Here is an 18,603-nt window from a genome sequence, read left to right as displayed (position 1 = left end):
GGGAAGCCCTCCCTGATACTTAAGTGAAGGTGTGTAAGAATTAGCAGAGCCTACTGTGTTTCTGGTAAGGAAACAGATGCAAGCAGGCAAGAAGAGAACATTTGAGTTCCTGAAAAAAACATGAGTTGCCAAGAGGCAGGAGTCGTGTGAAATGAGACTGTGTAGTGTTGACCCAGCTGGTCATTCTGGCTAAAATCTTAGGATTGGCCTTAGGAATGGGCACCACTGCTGCGGACATTTTTTGCTAGAGTCCTAGGTCCCAGCCAGAAGTCTAGGCAGCCAGCCTGTGATACCTAATGCCCAGCAGGCAGCTACTTGCCCTGACTGGACTGAAGTCTGCACTGGTCCCTGTTTCTCATCTCTGAATAGTTCTAAATACCACCTGATCTTCCACTGAAGCTGGTAGCCACTGATATTCATACTTCTGGAAACAGCATCCAAGTCTCCAGACACTGAGACACATTCCCAGAATGACTTGGCTCTGACTCCTCCACTCCCTGTAATATTGGAGTTCCTCACTCCTCGTGATGAACGGCCCCTTGGGTCTGTTCATTTGCATCGGCCTCTGTCTACACCCAGTCTTACTTGGGCCCCCCTATCCTTTGATGCTGCTCCGTCTCCCATCCTCAAGAGAGCATTTATAATATGCCATGTGGCCGGAGTCGTGTCGTTAATGACAGATTAGAAAAGTATTTAGGAATTTGGAACTAAGTACTGGGAATCAGAATTTGGCTCCTGCTTTTAATTTCTGTCAGGACTAAAGGGAATAAGCTAGGTAGCTCACTGTCTAAGCTAAGACAAACTAGCTTTGTTTCTTAAATGAAACTGAAAAGAATAGGAAATTGAGAACAGGAGAATTGAGTAGTTGATCACTAAGCAACTAATTAGAGCTTTGGAGGCTTATTTTGCTATGAAATGTATGCCAGTCTGGCAAACTAATTAAAGTAAAAGAGGATCTTGCAAGGATTTCATTATAGTTTAGGCAAATACCAACATAAGTTCCTCTGAGTCTGAAAGTAAAGTATAAAGTTTATTTCTCCTAATTCATAGAAAAGTTTCTGAAGCTTTTATTTCAAAATCTAGATATTCCTGCAATAAAGTAAACTTCTGATGGTTTCAGGAACATACTTATGGTTCTGTGTGTGAGTTTATACCTAAGTAAATTGAGAGATTAAGATTTCACTGCAGTGTAGAATTTGTTTTATTCCATTTTATTTCACACATCTTTTGTTTTGTTGCTGACTCTTGCAGATTTTGTACCCTCTACCTGTGCTAAATCTGCATTAATAGTGTAAGATTTCTGCAGTAATTGAAAAGCACTGTGCTTTGGATTCAGACTCTGAAATCTTTTTTCTCCTGTTATTTATTATTCACAAAAAGATTTTCACTCAGTGTTCCCAAGCCTACAGAACAATCACGTTTCTATAGTTGGTTTTCTGTTGATCAAGCATTTGGGATAGAGAGACCTTTGTTTAGTTGTATTCTCAGAGGTACAATTAGACAACAAAATAAATAAATGAGAGGTTTGCATCAAGCAGTACTGCTGGGAGAGAGAAGTGGGTTTTCCTAGAGGTATTTCTTTAATCAGCTGCCTTAGCGCTCTCCTGCCTTGATGCAGTAAAATACCCCTGCAGCCTCCTTCCCTGAGTGATTGGGCGGATCCTATGGCTGTGTTGTCTCTGCAGGATCCCTGCCCACAGTGATTTCTGTCCTTCTCTTAGATGCCTTGCAGGGAATTGTTTCTGTTTTAGTTTTAAATATTGTCTGTTGCTTACAAGCTTTTTAAAATACAGGCTAAATGTCTTACTATGGTGCAGAGATTAAGTGGAATTGTTCTTTGAAGAGCTGCAAGTTTTTCTGTTCTGAAATTTGAGGGACCTCTGGTTCCTTCTTAAATTTCCATCAGCTGCTGCAGTGATTCTGTCTGGGTGGGTGGTTGTGTGTGTGTGTGTATAATTACATTCATTAATTCACCTGGAAAATCTGTAAATGTCTTCATGTGGCAGGCATTGTGCTAGGCAGTAGGAATACAAAGATGATTAAGGCACTGTCCCTGCCTACAAGGGGCTTTCAGTTTTGATGGAAAAAATAGGTACATAAATTAGGAGCTTACAGGGCTTGGTGCCCTGGGGAGGATTCCCATAGAAGAACTACGAGAGATGCCTAACTCAAGCTGGGGAGATCAGTGGAAGCTTTGTAGGAGACAGAGTGCCTGAGCTAAATTCTGAAATTTTCTCTTGTCCCTGTATATTTGGGTAATGCAGAATTCCCAGCCAAGGGGTATAGTATCTTTTTTTGCAGCCTGAAAAGTGTCCTGGGAGCTCCCTTCTGTTGAAACCAGAAGGAATCCAAGGGTTGGAAACATGGCTATAGCCCCTTTCATAAAAATGGAATTCTTTTTAAGCGGTAGCCTCAAGTGTTAAGAAGAGCAAGATGTTGAGAAAGAACAGAAGGAATGCCATTCCATATGAGAGTGAGAGAGGATTGCTGGCAGAGCGGGTGTGGGGAGAAGCCAATAGGAAGATGTCCATGGTCATTATTGTCATGCATTCAGTCACCGGGTGGTGAGTGGTTCAATCTTTCTAAAAACCCCAAGTGGCAGAACTAGAATTAGTGAGTAGAAACCATAGGGAGATAGATTCTGGCTCAATATAGCAAAAAAAATTTTTGGCTGTTTAAAAAAAAAAAAAAAAGCCTCAGGAATTATTGGATTCCCTGTCACTGCTCACGTTCAAAGAGAGGCTGACCCACAGTTCCCACCTGTCACGTAAAGGCCACTAGTCATCTTCTGTAAGGTTCATGGTTAGGTTGTTACAAGTAATGACACTTTTTAATGATGTCACTCATACTGGATTCCAGTGATCTCTCTCAAATGGGAGAGATAGGCGTCAAGTTCCAGCCAGCATGCTCAGAGTGACACATATCCCTGGGTGCGCCATGGACGTCTGCCATGCCCACAGATGCCTCCTTCATGGTGTGGCAGGAGAGGAGGAGGTGGGATCTCTGTTCTAAGACACCCACCCTGCAGTGTACAATTATAAGAAGGGCAGAGCCCGAAATGAGATGAGCTTTAGAGATATCTTTCTGCTTAGCCTGAAATTCAGTAATGACAGGCTTGCTCTAAGTTACATGTTTACAATATATCCACAAATTTGCCACCACGCCTAACCCCACTGTAGGCATCCATCAGATCTCTGAGGCAAAATATGGTTTATTATATACACTTTATTTTTGCCAGAAGATAATGAACTGTATTTTGAAACAAATTTTATGAAATTACCAGCCAAATGGGCTTTCCAAATCTTGATAGAACTCTGCCGAATACAGTGTCAATTTGGACTGTACAATTACTTCTACACTCCCCAGTGTTCCTCACATCCTGCGAGACTTGTCATTGCTCTGTTGCACCCCTGGTGCTTGTATACAGACTCAAGCAAAAACTAAAGTTCTAATAATTTTTGTTATTTATTTTCTCATTTCAGAAAGTGGATGTCACCAGCAGAGCTGTGATGGAAATAATGACTAAAACAATTGAATACCTTCAACCCAATCCAGGTAAGGAATTTTATTATCTATTCAAAGTATCCCTCCATGTTACTGTTGGTTTCTCTGTGGCAGATGTGTTAAGTTCTGTTTTCTAGATGTTTTAAGTTCTGTCTACTTTCTTGGAATTTCCTTGACTTCAGATACAGCACTTTGGAGAGAGGGGCTTTGTAAAGTTCACATTGAAGTAACTGGAGATCTATGGTATTTTGTCCAACTGTGATGTATTTAACAAACAGTGTGTGTGGACAGCTTGGGGTGTCACATAATATCAGATGAGCTACACCTATAAGGTGTTATTAGTTGACCTTTAATTTTCAAGAGATAGTAAGAAAGAAAATTGGGATAGTTTTAAGACAAGATATACAGTAATTCCCAGAAGATGTGAAAAAGTAGGAACATTAATAGTTCTGTAAAATACGGAGGGTCTCTGTTCATATGACATCACTGAAGTCTTTGGGGGTCGTTCTTGATTGGGGTTCTTCTCCAAGCACATCACAGATCAGCATTCATTCCTGCTAACCAGTTACACTGTAGGAAAAAGGAGTTGTAATAGAGATAATGGACCTATGCCTTGGTAAGAGAACCAGATAGAATTGGAGCAATCTCTATAGGCACCAGGTGTAGCAGAGCAAAGCAGCCTACCTCGTAGACCTCCTCATTGTACTTCCTGTGTGTTAGTTCCTAACTGCAGGATGTAGAAACTTGAAGCAAGGCTGACTGTATCTGAGTGAGATATATGAATATTTGGAAAACTTAGTCTTGAGACTAGTTTCTTTGAGAGTTTCAGATTGGGGTTCTTTGTCTTTTATAGTCCTAGGGAAGATGGTACAGGCAAGTGCTTTAGTCCCAGTGGGTTTGGATACTGGGCATTAGTGAGCAAGAGATGAGGAGGATGTGGGGTAAGAGGGAGCCAGGTGGGTGCAGTGGTGCGTGCTGGCCAGCTGCTATTGCCTCTGCTGCAGCTTTCCTTCCATCTTTATTTACCTGTGACCAACACAGCTGCTGTTCTGAAGATGAATAAACTATACGGGAATAACATTCTGCATTTTTTTCCTTCTTAAAACACATTAGAGATGAGACTATGTGAGGGAGGAAAATATCAGAGAAAATAAGGTAAGCTATAGGAACCAGGAATTTAACTGACAGTAGACTAGGTAAGTTTTCAAATGGTTAGCAAATTAGTTGAAGCAGCAAAAATCAAGTTTCTAATTTTTACCCAGAACTTTCTTGGTAAACTTTATATTCCACAGAGATGCAAAGATCTCTTGAATGCACATTTATTTCTTGGTATTTAAACAACTGCAATAGGTCAAGTCGATGCTGGTTCTGAATGAGCAAGATCTGGCTTGGGTCACGACAGGACTGACTGATGCCAAGTTACAAATTTATGTGGACCGGCCAGTAGGATTAGTGGAGGTTGATGTTTTGTGGATACTTTGAAAGTGCCCTGTATTAATACTCGAGCGTGCTTGTTGGCTTTCAGATCGTGTGGTTGTGGAGCTTACACATCTTTTATGTTCTTAAAACTCAGTTCCTATTGAAATGATGACCACAGAGAGTTTACTTAATTTTCAAAGGTCTGTGGATATACTCTGTGAAGGCCTCACATCCACTCTTGCCCACCTTCAGAGTGATATTTTAAAAAGGCAAATCTCATCATGTTACTATCTTGCATAAAACCCTTCAATGGCTCTTTATGCTTTTAGGACTACATTTCAAATGTTCAATGTGGTTTACAGGCCGTCTGTGCATGGCTATCTCGTGTTTTCCCCTGCACCTTGCTAGGCCAGTGTGAAGGTCACTTGGAAGCCTTCCTTGGCTCCTGAATGCATTAGGTTCCCCTGTCAGTGTCCCTCTCGTAGTCCCACGCCTGTTGAAATTGTGTCATGTTTATGGCTTTGTCTTCCCTGCCCTGTGAGGACAGAGCAATGCCCGTCTCATTCACTGCTGCACCTCCAGTCCCCGGCTCAGTGCAGGCAGCCAGTAGGCACTTGAATATTTGAATAAGTCAGTTACAAAGCACAGTTGACAGTCTGTGGCTAATGGAATAAAACTGCTTTCATACAAAGGATAGAAGGAAAAATGTTGCCGTAAACCATCAGATCCTCCCAGGTAACCAGCATTTATCACATGTGTTTATGGTTATGCAAAGACCAATTCTAAGGTGCTTTGGGGTAGAAATAAGACCAAGTTGGGGCCCCTGCCTTCTGGAACCTCACGATCTAACTGCATAAATTACACATACTCTAAGGAGAGTAGCCCAGAAAACTTCACAGCAAATTCCTTCTGGAAATGCCAGATGATTGAGGAGGTGGGGAAGGGTGATTGGGGTTGCAAGCCTAAGGGTCTGCCCTGCAAAGCGGGGCTTTCGAGAATATGGAACAGCTATAAAGTCTTCCAGCTTGGACTGTGACATTGTTCTGACAGGAGCAGCCTTAACCAGTACAGATTTCTAAGCTGCTTAAATAAGAAATAATTTGAATATGAAAAGTACTGTGCACAAATTTCTTTCTACTGGTTATAAGCACCTGTTCTCAGGGTATTTAAGAGCAAAGATCATCAGAGAAGATATAAATCAATTTTCTTATTTAAGTATTCTCATGCATTATGGGGAAGAAAAAGGCACAAAATCAGTGTTGTCCATTAGAAATATGCAAACCACATGTCATTTTGAATTTTCTAGGAGCCACATTAAAAAAGTAAAAAGAAAGGTGAAATTGATTTTAAAAATATATTTTATTTAACCTAGCATATCCACAATATTAATCAGTATTGAAAATTACAGAAATATTACACATTTTTCTCTAAGTTTTTGAAATTTGGTGTGCATTTTATACTTACAGCACACCTTAATTTGGACTCACCACATTTCAAGTACCCAGTAGTTCCCTGTGGCCAGTGGTTGCCATAATAGCACAGCACCAGATAGTTTGCCCCTTAAACTATTATAAGATGAAACTATAATGTTTGATATATGTTTAATGTTTAGCTCTTTGGTTTTCATCTATATTAGTGGTTTTTTTTTTTTTTTCCATAGAGAAAAGGACTCTTGATTTAGGATCAGACTATCTTTAAGTCTGGTGGGTTTTTTTTTGTTGTTGTTGTTTGTTTGTTTTTTTAACTCTTTTAAGAATCTGTTTGATGATACTATTGTGGAGATTGTTCCCTCAAGTGGAGTAATAGACATGGCCAAATTAGACTGTGTGCCCTTTCCAGCCATGGCAGACTTATTAAGACAGAGACATTTTCAGTTTGCCCTGAGAAGTTAATCTGACCCTGATGTCATAATCCAATACAAATGTCCGAGCTGCTTAGATAAAAAGCAGTTTGAACGTGAAAAACACTGTGCACGGTACAGGTTTGGTTCTCTGAGGAAACGCGTTTCCCTTGGGTGCCTACATGGTCTAGCTTTTCCCAGCATGCCTGAGATTGGGGTGTTCAACTGGGGTCATTAGATGTCTATTTAGAATTTTTTAATAATTACTTCAAATCTCATTTGTGGAAGATTGCCTGTGGAAATAAAAGTTAGCTGGATTAGTTTTGAAATGTCTCATTAGTCTCTGCAAAGATACTGCATCAAAGTTAGTATACTTCTTTCTCACACACTGCCCTCTCAATCATCTCCTTCCAAAGATGAATAAATACAGTGATTATAAGGTGTTTTGTGGTAGTGGAACTGAAAATTAATGCATGTATTAATACTTGGCATTCATGTACCCAGGTCCTTTCACAACAGACTGAATGCGCTACCTTTCTTGGAGGGCAGGGCGAGTTGTATTCATCTCTGTGTCTTTCAGAGTCCTGAGCATTGTGCCTGGCACGTTGCCCTCAGTACGTTTTCTGAGCAGGTGCATGAGTGAATATATCCGTCCTTCCCTTAAAGAATAGGGATGTGTGCTGACTCTAGCAGCCAGAGCTTTTACTTTTACAAATCCTGACACTGAAAAATAATCAAAACGCATAAAAGACAGATTATACATGCAGTTGTGAGAAAACTCTCATTATACTTCACAGGAATAGGATCTTCTAAGGATAAACATATTAAAGAGGAAAGTGTAAGTCAGGCAGTAAGTGGTATAATTCATGTACAGTATGTATCAAAAAGGCTGGAGGGATTTTCCTATTTTTACTACATCTTGGGGGGAAATATTGAAAGTTAACTGGCCCCTAATATATTTGAGACAGTTCAAGTAATCCAGAGTTTTAAGTCAGCTGGAACTGATGGATTAATCATATTCATTCCCGTGTCTCTAAAGAATGCTAAAGCCAGGCCTTATTTAAAATACTATTAATCATAACAAATATACATTTAAAATATGTGTGTGGACATATATGGAAAATTGGGAGTCTCGCTTGGATAGTCCTAAGGTACTGATACACTACAGAGTATAAATCCTTGGCCTGACCTTTACGGTCAGCCTGTGGTGGCCCCTGTACTCACAGTCCCCACTTGTTCACCACACTGCAGGCTCACTGGCATTTAATTTCTCTAGTGCTCCAAGCTCTTTCCTGCATGAGGCTGTTCCCTCTTCCTGGATTGCCCCACCTGCCCCTGATTTGACACCTGTTTTCTTACCATCTTTTCTGTCTCACCTTAAATATCTCCTCCTCTAAGAGGCGTCTCCTGGGCCCCCGATCAGGTGCACTTCAGTTTTGCATTCTCATGACACCTTCATGTCACATGAGTCTCCCTCCAGAAATATCTAGAGTGGTTCCTCAGTTAGAAGAAAATTAAAAGTACTTACTGTGGGTTATGAGGTCCTGAGGATCCGACTTCATGTCCTGCGTTCCCAGCAATCTCCATCTTGCGTCCTCTGTGCCAGCCTCGCCAGCTGCCCTCAAACCCACAGTCACCTCCTCCACCAGGCCTTGCCAGCCCCTCTGACCGAACCACGTCCTCTCCAGAGCTTCTCAAAGCTTCACTGTGGTCTCTGCTCAAATGTCACTTTGTTTGTGCAGCTTTCCTGACCTTCTTGTTTAAGACACCAACCCTTATCGCTCCCTGTACCCTTTTCCTGTTTTATTTTTCTTCATAGCACTTAAACCTTTATGTTTACTTGTTAAAGTGCTGCTTGTCTCTGCCACCACAGTGCAGTGGCCTGGGTGTAGTATTATTGTTTGTACACTGCAGAAAGCCCGCCCAATTCTATTATTTCATTGTACTTTTCATACTGTTGATTTGCTCAATACACTGCCTTTTTCAATTCTTACTCTCCTACTTTACGTTCTCCATATAGCAGCCGGTCGGTTTTATCTATTAAAGGTGTAAATCTTGTCACTCCTCTGCTTTTAACTCTATAGTGGCTTCCATTGAACTAAGAGACTGAGAGTAGATCCTCAGCCTTGTTCCCACCTCAGGGTCTTGGCACAGGCAGTTCCTCTGCCTGGAACAGTCTCCTCCCAGCTGCTGTCATGGCTGCTGCTGCCCACCACGCTGCCTCAGTCAGATGCCGTCTCCCTGCACAGCCCTTCCCTGGCCACCCTGTTTGAATTAGCCTCTCCCTGCCCCTCTCCACCCCCTTCTGTTACTTCCTATCACCATTTGAAATTATATTCTTTTTTATCTTTTTATTTATTGTCTTTGTATCACCCATATTTCACATTTAACATGTAATCTCCACATGACTAGGAACTTGTCTATCTTGTGTACAATTCCTAATGTAGAAACAGTGCCCTCAGTAAATATTTGTTGAATGATTGCTGTTTATCTCTCTGTGTACCGTAAACTCGTTGAAGACAAAGACTGTGTCTGTTTTCCTCATTTATATATGCCCAGTGCCTAGCACGGTGTTTGGTTCTAGCAGTTGCTTAATTTGCTGAATGTATGAATCAATTCTTACATGAAGCATATTTAAGCTCTGTAGAGTCCTGGTCTGCAGACGTGCCCAGGCTAGGATCAGAGCCGTTGCTCTGTCTGTGTAGTATCTCGTTGGTGTCAGGCACCATTCATACATTTCACAGTTGCTTTGGAAAAAGTGTGGATGTGCATACTCTCATGTATAAGTTATTGGGCTAAAGCTATGTATAGACTGTTCGTATTTACAGATCTAGATAATAGTTGTTCCTATTTTTTGGTCAAAAAACTGAAATGATAAAATAGATTAAGTAATTTGCCCAAAGTCATTATCGTTGAAGAGTCAGAATCTGCATTCAGATATGACTATCTCCAAAATACATTTTGTTGTCAAAATGTGTTATGCTGCAAAATATGAAGATATTTGCAGTCTTGGTGTATGTGGCAAATACAGTCCTGGATGACCCCTGATGATTCACATCCTTGCATAATCCCTTCCCTTTGAGTGTGGATGGAGCCCAAAGGTAATAGGATCAACCTCTCAATACTCCCCTGATTAGGTTACATTATATGGCAAAATTGAGGGGAGTGTCACTCCCCGATCATGTCACATTATGGAAGACTGTCAAAGCAGGCTAATGTGAGAGATATACTTCTGCTGGTCTAGAAGCAGCAAAATGCCATATTGTGGCTACCTAAGGAGAAGGCTCCCTGTCAGAGGGAACTGGGAATGGTCTCTAGAAGCTAAGGGAGGCTGCTAGCCAACAGCCAGTGAGAAGCCAGGGCTTTGCGTCATGCAGCCCCGGTAGGTGAGCAGCCTGGGCTCAGGAGGACAACCACCTGGGTGAGCCTGCATTGCAGATTCTTCCCCACCCAAGCTCCAAAATGACAGGACAGCCTGGCTCACACCTTGTTTGCAGCCTTTTGAGACCTGAGCAGGGGACTTAGTGAAGTCGTGCTCAGACTTCTAACCTGCAAAGACTGTGAGATAATAAACATGTGTTGTTTGAAACCACTAAATTTGTGGTGCTTTGTTATGCAGCATAGAAGCTAATGCAGAGTGGTTTGTGCCCTCCCAGTGCCCTCATTTCAAGCATACTACTGTCTGCTGGGGCCATGCGGCCATTGCCCTTTGCTTTTAGGTTCCCTGGCTTGGGAACACCTGTCACTATCTTTTCAGCTTTTAAGATCCTTTGGATCCCTCAATGTGGCCTTTTGACCAAATCCAAATTTTACAATTTATTAAAAGGCTTTGTTTTGTGAAGTTTGGATTTGGTCGAGGGGCTGCACTCAAGGATTTAGAAGGCCACATGTGGCCCCAAGGCTGCAGGTTCCCCACCTCTGCCAGGATCATCCACTCCAGCTGAGACTGAAGATGTCTCTGTGTTTTGAAACATGATAGCACAAAGTACTCGGCACGGCACAGTGCCTAACACTTAACAGGGGCTCAAGAAATGTCGCTCACTGTCCCTTCTCAGGGGCCTGTGGCTCTGCCTAAGGGCGTTTCAGATGCTTACCCAGCAAATCCTCCCTGGGCAGAGCTTCTCAGTCCACTGCAGGACCCTCCCCACAGCAACTTCAGTGTTGAGCTGTGTCCTCCATGTGCTCTGAAAACCCGAAGAGGCAGAGGCTCATCGTAGTGATGTTACTACAGTGAGAGTGTGTGTTTCTCAAACTGCACAGTTTTATGCATCTGTTTTCCCAGGGCATGCTGCAAGACCTATGTTGGTGCCTTGCAGAACCACAACTTGAGGTGGGAGACGTTTGCTGTCCCATGTCACGAGTTCTTAGGGCTGCTGACTACCACAGCACGGTGTCTTAAAATACCTCCTTGCTGCTTCCCACTCAGGGGCATGAGAGAGAGCTCTGTTGCCTTGGAGAGAGGTGTTACATAAATACCATTATTTGGGCTGAGAGTAGCATGATCCAGTGCTAGAGTTACCAATTTGTGTAAGTCAGCAGGCAAATCTTGCTCTTCCCTTTCCTCAATCTCTTCTAATACTTAACTTGAAAAGAAACTGCATAGGTTTGAGGACGTTTACCTAAGTCCTTATTACCATGTAAATCTTTTGTGTCCTTTATTAATTGTTAGTGTGCAAGGCAGGGAAACACATTGCTAACCATGCACAGAGCATCAGAGGGCCACATTTCAGATTCGTAGGTGTTCTGAGATTTCACCCAGGAAAATTAGGCCATTATGCGCAGTCATTGCGTGTTTGCAGCATGACTACATACTCAAGTGCTATTTATTACATACATTTTGCTGCAAGTATTAAGGCCTGGATCTAATTTAGTGTGATTTGAGGGTTTATACTTATATTTCAATTATAATCTCTGTACTAGGTTTTATAAATTTAATTAAAATAATTTAGAATTTTTTTCTAATTTTTTTATTGTGGTAAAATGCATATAACATGAAATTAACTATCTTAGTCATTTTTAAGTGTACGTTTCAGTGGTACATTCATAATACATTCCTAATGTGAAATCATTGCCATCATCCATCTTCATAACTTTTTCATCTTGTAAAAGTAAAATTCTATTCCCATTAAACAATAACTCCCCATTCCCTTCTGCTCCCGGGCCCTGGCAACCACCATTCTACTTCTTACCTCTGTGATTTTGACTACACTAAGTACCTCATAAAAATGGAATCGTACAGTAATTATGACTGGCTTATTTTGCTTAGCATAATGCCCACAAAGTTTATTTATGTAATAGCATATGTCAGAATTTCCTTCCTTTTAAAGGCTGAATAATATTCCATTGTATGTAAATACTACATTTTGTATATCTATTTCATCTGTCAATGAACACTTGGGTTGCTTCCACATATTAGCTACTGTGAATAATTCTGCTAAGAGTATGGGTGTACAAATATCCCTTTTAGACCCTCCTTTTGGTTCTTTTGAGTATATACTCAGAAATGGAATTGCTGGATCCTACGGTAATTCTATTTTTAATTTTTTGAGGAATTACCATACCATTTTCCACAATGGCAACACCACTTTACATTCTTGCCAACAATGCACAAGGGTTCTAATTACATCTTTGACAATTTTCTGTAATTTTCTAGTTTTTGATGGTCGTCATCCTGGTGGGTATGAGGTGGTATGTCATTGTGGTTTTGATTTTCATTAACCTAATGATTAGTGATATTGAGTATTTTTATGTGCTTGTCCATTTGCCTATCCTTAGAGGAATGTCTATTCAAGCCCTTTGCCCATTTTTGAATCAAGTTGTTTGGTTTTTTGTTGAGTTTTAGGAATTCTTTATATATTCCAGATATTAATCCCTTATCAGATATGCAAATATTTTCTCCCATTCTTTGGGTTGATTTTTTACTCTGTTTATAGTGTCTTTTGATACACAAAATTGTTTAATTTTCATGAAGTCCAAGTATCTGTTTTTTCTTTTTTTGCCTATGCCTTGGTTGTTATATCATTGCCACATCCAATGTCTTGAAGCTTTTGCCTATATTTCCTTTTAAGGGTTTTATAGTTTTAGGTCTTAAAAATAGACCTTTGATCCATTTGGAGTTAATTTTTGTACATGGTCTTAGAAAAGGGTCCAAGTTCATTCTTTTGCATGTAGATAGATACCCAGTTTTCCCAGGACCATTGGCTGAAAAGACTATCCTTTTCCTTGAATGGTCTTGGTGCCTTTGTCAAAATCCTTTGACCGTGTATGCAAGGGTTTATTTCTGGGCTCTCTATTCTATTCCATTGTTCTTCATGTTTAACTTGATGCCAGTCTCACCCTATTTTGATTACCATAACTTTGTAGTAAGTTCTAAAATCAGGAGGTATGAGTCCTCTAGCTTTGTTCTTTCTCAAAATTGTTTTGCTATTTGGGGTCCCTTGAGATTCCATATGAATTTTAGGATGGGTTTTTCTATTCCTGCAAAAAATGTCATTGAAATTTTGATAGGGATTGAATTGAATTTTCAGATTGTTTTCAGTAATATTGACATCTTAACAGTATTGTCTTCCAATTCATGAACATGGTATGTTTTTCTATTTATTTGTCGTCTTTAATTTCTTTCAGTACTGTTTTATAGTTTTCATTGAGCACATCTTTCACCTCCTTGGTTAAGTTAATTCCTAAGTATTTATTCTTTTTGATGCTATTATAAATGGAATTCATTTCTTAATTTCTTTTTTGGATTGTTCATTGTCAGTGTATAGAAGTGCAGCTAGTTTTTCTGTGTTGACTTTGTTGAATTCATTTATTAGTTCTAACAGGGTTTTTTTGTGTGTAGAATCTTTAGAGTTTTCTACACATAAAATCATATCATCTATGAACAGAGATAATTTTATTTCTTCATATCCAATTTAGGTTCCTTTATCTTGCCTCATTTGCCCAGGCTAGAACTTTCAGTACTGTGTTGAATAGCAATGGTGAAAGTGGTCATTGCCTTGTTTCTGATCTTAGAGGAAAAGTTTTCAGTCTTTCACCATTGAGTATGATGTCCATTCATTGTAGGGTTTTCATACATGGCTTGTATTGGGTTGAGGTAGTTTCTTCCTATTCCTAGTTTGTTGGGTGCTTTTTTTTTTTTTATGAAAAGGTGTTGAATTTTGTCAAATGCTTTTTCTGTATCAATTGAGATGATCATGTAGTTTTTTAAACTTCATTTTGTTAATCTGGTATGTTATATTGATCAATTTTTATATGTTGAACAATATCCTTGCATTCTGGAATAAATCCTACTTGGTCATGGGGTATAATTTTTTTTTAAATATGCTGTTGAATTCTGCTTGCTAGTATTTTGCTGAGAATTTTTACAGCAGTATTCATAAGGGTTATCGGTCTGTAGTTTTCTCATAGTCTCTTTGTCTGGCTTTGATATCAGGGTAATGCTATCCTTGTAAAATGATTTAGGAACTGTTTCTTTTTCTTCAGTTTTTCGGAAAAGTTTGAGGAAGGACTGGTGTGTGTTCTTTAAAAGTCTGGTGGATTTCACCGGTGAAGCCATCTGATCCAGGGCTTATCTTTATTGGGAGATCTTTTCATTATTGATTCAGTCTCCTTACTAGTTATAGGTCTCTTCAGATTTTCTGTTTCTTCTTGAGTTAGTCTTGGTATGTTTCGTGTTTCTAAGAGTTTGTCCATTTTATCTAGGTTATACAATTTGTTGGTATATAGTTGTTCATAGTACTCTCTTAATAATCTTTTTTATTTCTGTAGAATCAGCAGTCATGTCCCTATTTTCATTTATGACTTTAGTAATTTGAGTCTTCTCTGTTTTCCTTAGTCCATCTAGCTAAATGTTTGTTAATGTTGTTAATCTTTTCCAAGAACCAACTTCTAATTTTTCCCCTCAACTAAAGACATGATTGAGCCTTGATAGGTGATAAAGAGGTGAGTATTTTTTTAGCTGTTGGTGGCCATTTCAATGAAATGGATATCAACTACAATCTTCTCCAGCCAAAATAGGAAAGAAGAGAAAAAAGCTGACATTTGTTTGGTGCCCAGTTTGATTATACACATCATCTCATTTCACCGTCACAACATTTTGAACCCTGCCCTATGTTATTCCTTTGTTACCATGTATCCTTGCATTAATTAGTAGGAAATTATAATGGATTCTGTCACAGCAGAATACAGTTCTAATTTTTTTAATCTTCAAAAGGAGGTTCTGGTTTCAAATTTAAGTGTCATTGATCCTCTAAATTTTAACAATGCTTGTTCACAATGTTAGTTGTGTTCAGGAATTAATAATACTTAATGAAATTTGACAATTTTCTGCAAGAAGGGAGAATAACTTACCTTTTGTTTTCCTTAAAATATTCATTTGATCTTTTAAAAAAATTCTTATTTTTGCACAGACCCATAAACAGAAACCAGATCATTAGCACATGATCTGGCTGTAGTATACATTTTTGTAGAAATTAAAAAAGAGGAAGGATAAAAAAAATAAAATCTTATCATTGGTATTTTAAAGTAAGACCTACTGGTTTTGACTTCAGTAATGGTTTTGTAAAGGAGTGAGTTTCTTTGGTTTTGAAAATGTACAATAAAATTCTCTGTACTCTGCGATAGATACCATTTACTCATTTGCAAAAGATCTAGTTCACTTGTCTTAGTGGATTCTAATGCACGTGTCCAAGAGTTTTAGATTTGAAAGGCATCGCAGAAATTGGGTAAGCCACTCATCTCATGCTGAGTGAAGAAGCAGAGGTTCAAGAGGTTAGGCAGCTCATCGAAGATCACGGACGTGGAACGATCTCCAACTCCTACCTCACAGTGTAGTGCCCATCCTGCTTCCTGAGTCATCCACACTGCCTCACCTCTGTATTTTTAAACACCTAACCGGTGTAAATATAGCTAAAGCTTTACATTTTGCTGCTGAGAAGTCCTAATTTGACCTATTTTAATGAAGGATATGATACAGCAGTGAGAGCCGGTGTAGCATTCTGGGAAGAGAACAGGCTTTTGAGACACAACTATGATTCAAATTCTGGCTCAGCTTTTTGTTGCTATGTGTCCTTGGGCAGGTTACCTCAGTTTTCTTTGGTTCATTTTCCTTATCTGTAAGATGGAGAAACAAAATCTGTCCTTTTGTTACTGTAAGGATTAAAGAGATAATGTATGTGAATTGTATATAATAGATGTTTTCTGAAATGATAGCTGTAGGATGAAATGTGGTTCTGATCTTCAGTTTTTCAAAAACATATCAGGGCTCTTTCTGTGTTTTCAGACCAGATAGTAGCATTTGTGAATACTAGTACAAATCATTCAGCATTTGTCCTGCTAAAGATCTCTGTTCTCTTGGGCAGCGAGGTTTGGTTTCTATGAGGTGGGTAGAGATAACAAAGGAATTAAGGCGCTAAAAGCAGTGAAAAGCTTCCAAAACACCTGTTTCATGTCTGTGGTTTTCCCTTATGGATGCTAAATACACTAGGTTTCCCCTAACAGGACATGAGCATGACTTGGAAAACTGTGGCCACCTGTTCTGCCTGAGTGTGTCAACTGTGTTCATCAACACCAACCAAGGGTGGGGGCTGGATTTTCTTCTTCCCTGTTGTGACAGACAGATGCCCTGTCAATATGTTTCCTTATTTGAAGAGGGAAGGAAGCCACTCTTGAGACCATAATATAGCAGTTTCAATCAGATTGCATTTTTTTCTTTTATTTATCCCAAACACTCCTGTCATAATCATTGAGGGTGGGGAGGAAAATGGGGTGCAGAAGGGCAGACCTACTCCTCCTCGCTGCCCCTCTAGCAGTGAACACTCATTCTCACCTCCCCTAGGCCCCTCCACCCCCAGCCGTGCTAAGGCCTCTCCACTCCAGCTTCCTTCTCTGCAGCAACTGCTGGTTTCCAGAGCTACAGAAATCCCATTTGTTACAAACCTTGATTTTGAATTATTGTGTATGAAACTAAAAAAAAAAGATGACATTGAAACCCCTATTTTTTTCCTTAGGAAAAGGAGCACTCCATATTCTGGAATCATTGTCCTTGGGACTAAATCCCCTCAAAAAAACACCTTTTGTCTGGTCTTCAGAGGTCTGTGAGCTATATAGGTCCTGACATTTCACAGAACCTTTCTAGAACAAGAATCTCAAGGGTTTTCCTACAAATGTCTGTCAAAACATCAGTATCCACTTTGATAGGTCAAATTAGGACTTCTCAGCAGCAAAATGTAAAGCTTTAGCTATATTTACACCGGTTAGGTGTTTAAAAATACAGAGGTGAGGCAGTGTGGATGACTCAGGAAGCAGGATGGGCACTACACTGTGAGGTAGGAGTTGGAGATCGTTCCACGTCCGTGATCTTCGATGAGCTGCCTAACCTCTTGAACCTCTGCTTCTTCACTCAGCATGAGAAGAGTGGCTTACCCAATTTCTGCGATGCCTTTCAAATCTAAAACTCTAGGATACATGCATTAGAATCCACTAAGACAAGTGAACTTATAGACACACTGGACAGAAACGGTATTACAGAAGTATCTGCCCAGAGATTATCAGGGACATTGTATTCAACAGTGAGAAATCTGAATGGTATAAATGTCAGTGTGCTAAGTTATTCTCGGTACTTCTTCAAACGTTCAAGTTATTTCATCTTTTTTAAGCCAAGAAGTAGAATAGTACTTAGCCACCGCAGATGAGAATTCGAGTGCAATAAAGTTCCCCATGAGCTGGGAGGTTAACCAGCAGTGTGCTGCTGAAGGTTTAGCAGCCATGGCTCTGGAAGAAAAACTTGTAACGTTAACTTGTAACATTAACTTGTAACGTTTGCCAATTTTTGTGTTGCAAAATCTCTCATGGCCATGTTCAAGCTACCAATATGACGTCACTGAACTTAGAGTTGCAGAAAGCAGCTCATGTTTTGCTCCCATGAGCAGTGCTGGCTCAATCTGGCACATCACTGGGTAAAGCTGCCAAGAAAGAGTAGCTCCAACAGGTAGGTAGGCAGTAAGTGCTCAGCAAATACCTGTAGATGGAGGCAGTGAGACCTTTGTAGAATGGAGGATGTTAGGGATCTGCCTCTTCTTTATTTCTGAAAATCTAAGATTATACATTGATCGGTTGATCTCATGCTTTTGTCGATATAAAGCACTTTGTCAATAAAATACCTGTCACCCAAGCATTCAGTAAATCATGCAGTCAAGAAATCGTATATTTCTATGAGGCTTCTTTCAAAGTTATTTTTCTAGGTAACCTTATTCAGGAAGAATAAACCCAGATGGGATCTTTATAAAGATAAAAGCTTCAGAAATCCATGTGAAATGAAAAGTATTTAATAAATGATCTGCTCATAAATGTAGGAATTCAACTAGTTTGTAAAAATTACTTTGATATAAAGTTTGTTAAAATAATCAGATATAAAAAGATAATATAAGGGATTGAACAATGTCAAAACTCATGTCCCCTCAGAATGTCAGAATGTGACCTCTGTCATCTTGGGCTGCCATAAGAAAATACCATAGATTGTGTGGCTTAAACAACAGAAATTAATTTTCTTGCAGATTGGAAGGCTAGACAGTCCCAGATCCAGGTGCTGGCCAGTTTAATTTCTGATGAGGGCTTTCTTCCTGGCTTGTAGGTGGTCACCTTCTCACTGTGTCCTCACATAGCCCTTTCTTGGTGAATGTGTGTGTAGAGAGATCTTACCTCCCTCTTCTTATAAGGCCACCAGTCCTATTGGATGAGGACCCCAACCTTATGGCCTTATTTAACCTTGATTACCTCCTAACAGCGTTATTTCCAAATACAGTCACTTGGGGATTAGGGCTTCAACATGTGAATTGGGGTGG

General features: G+C 39.8%; 1 protein-coding gene across 1 annotated transcript in view; it reads left to right on the top strand.

Moving 5' to 3' along the window:
• Positions 1-18,603, top strand: part of SH3GL2 (SH3 domain containing GRB2 like 2, endophilin A1) — a 192,936-nt gene that overhangs the window by 154,444 nt on the left and 19,889 nt on the right. Inside the window, exon 3 of the mRNA XM_045562185.1 lies at positions 3,483-3,555. Within this exon, the coding sequence (XP_045418141.1) occupies positions 3,483-3,555 (73 nt within the window). The remainder of the gene's footprint in view (positions 1-3,482; positions 3,556-18,603) is intronic.

This window comes from Lemur catta, chromosome 10 (genome assembly GCF_020740605.2).
Source record: "Lemur catta isolate mLemCat1 chromosome 10, mLemCat1.pri, whole genome shotgun sequence".
NCBI classification, from domain to species: Eukaryota; Metazoa; Chordata; class Mammalia; order Primates; family Lemuridae; genus Lemur; species Lemur catta.
Note: the sequence above shows the minus strand (reverse complement) of the source record. Positions and strands in the feature narration are given on the sequence as shown.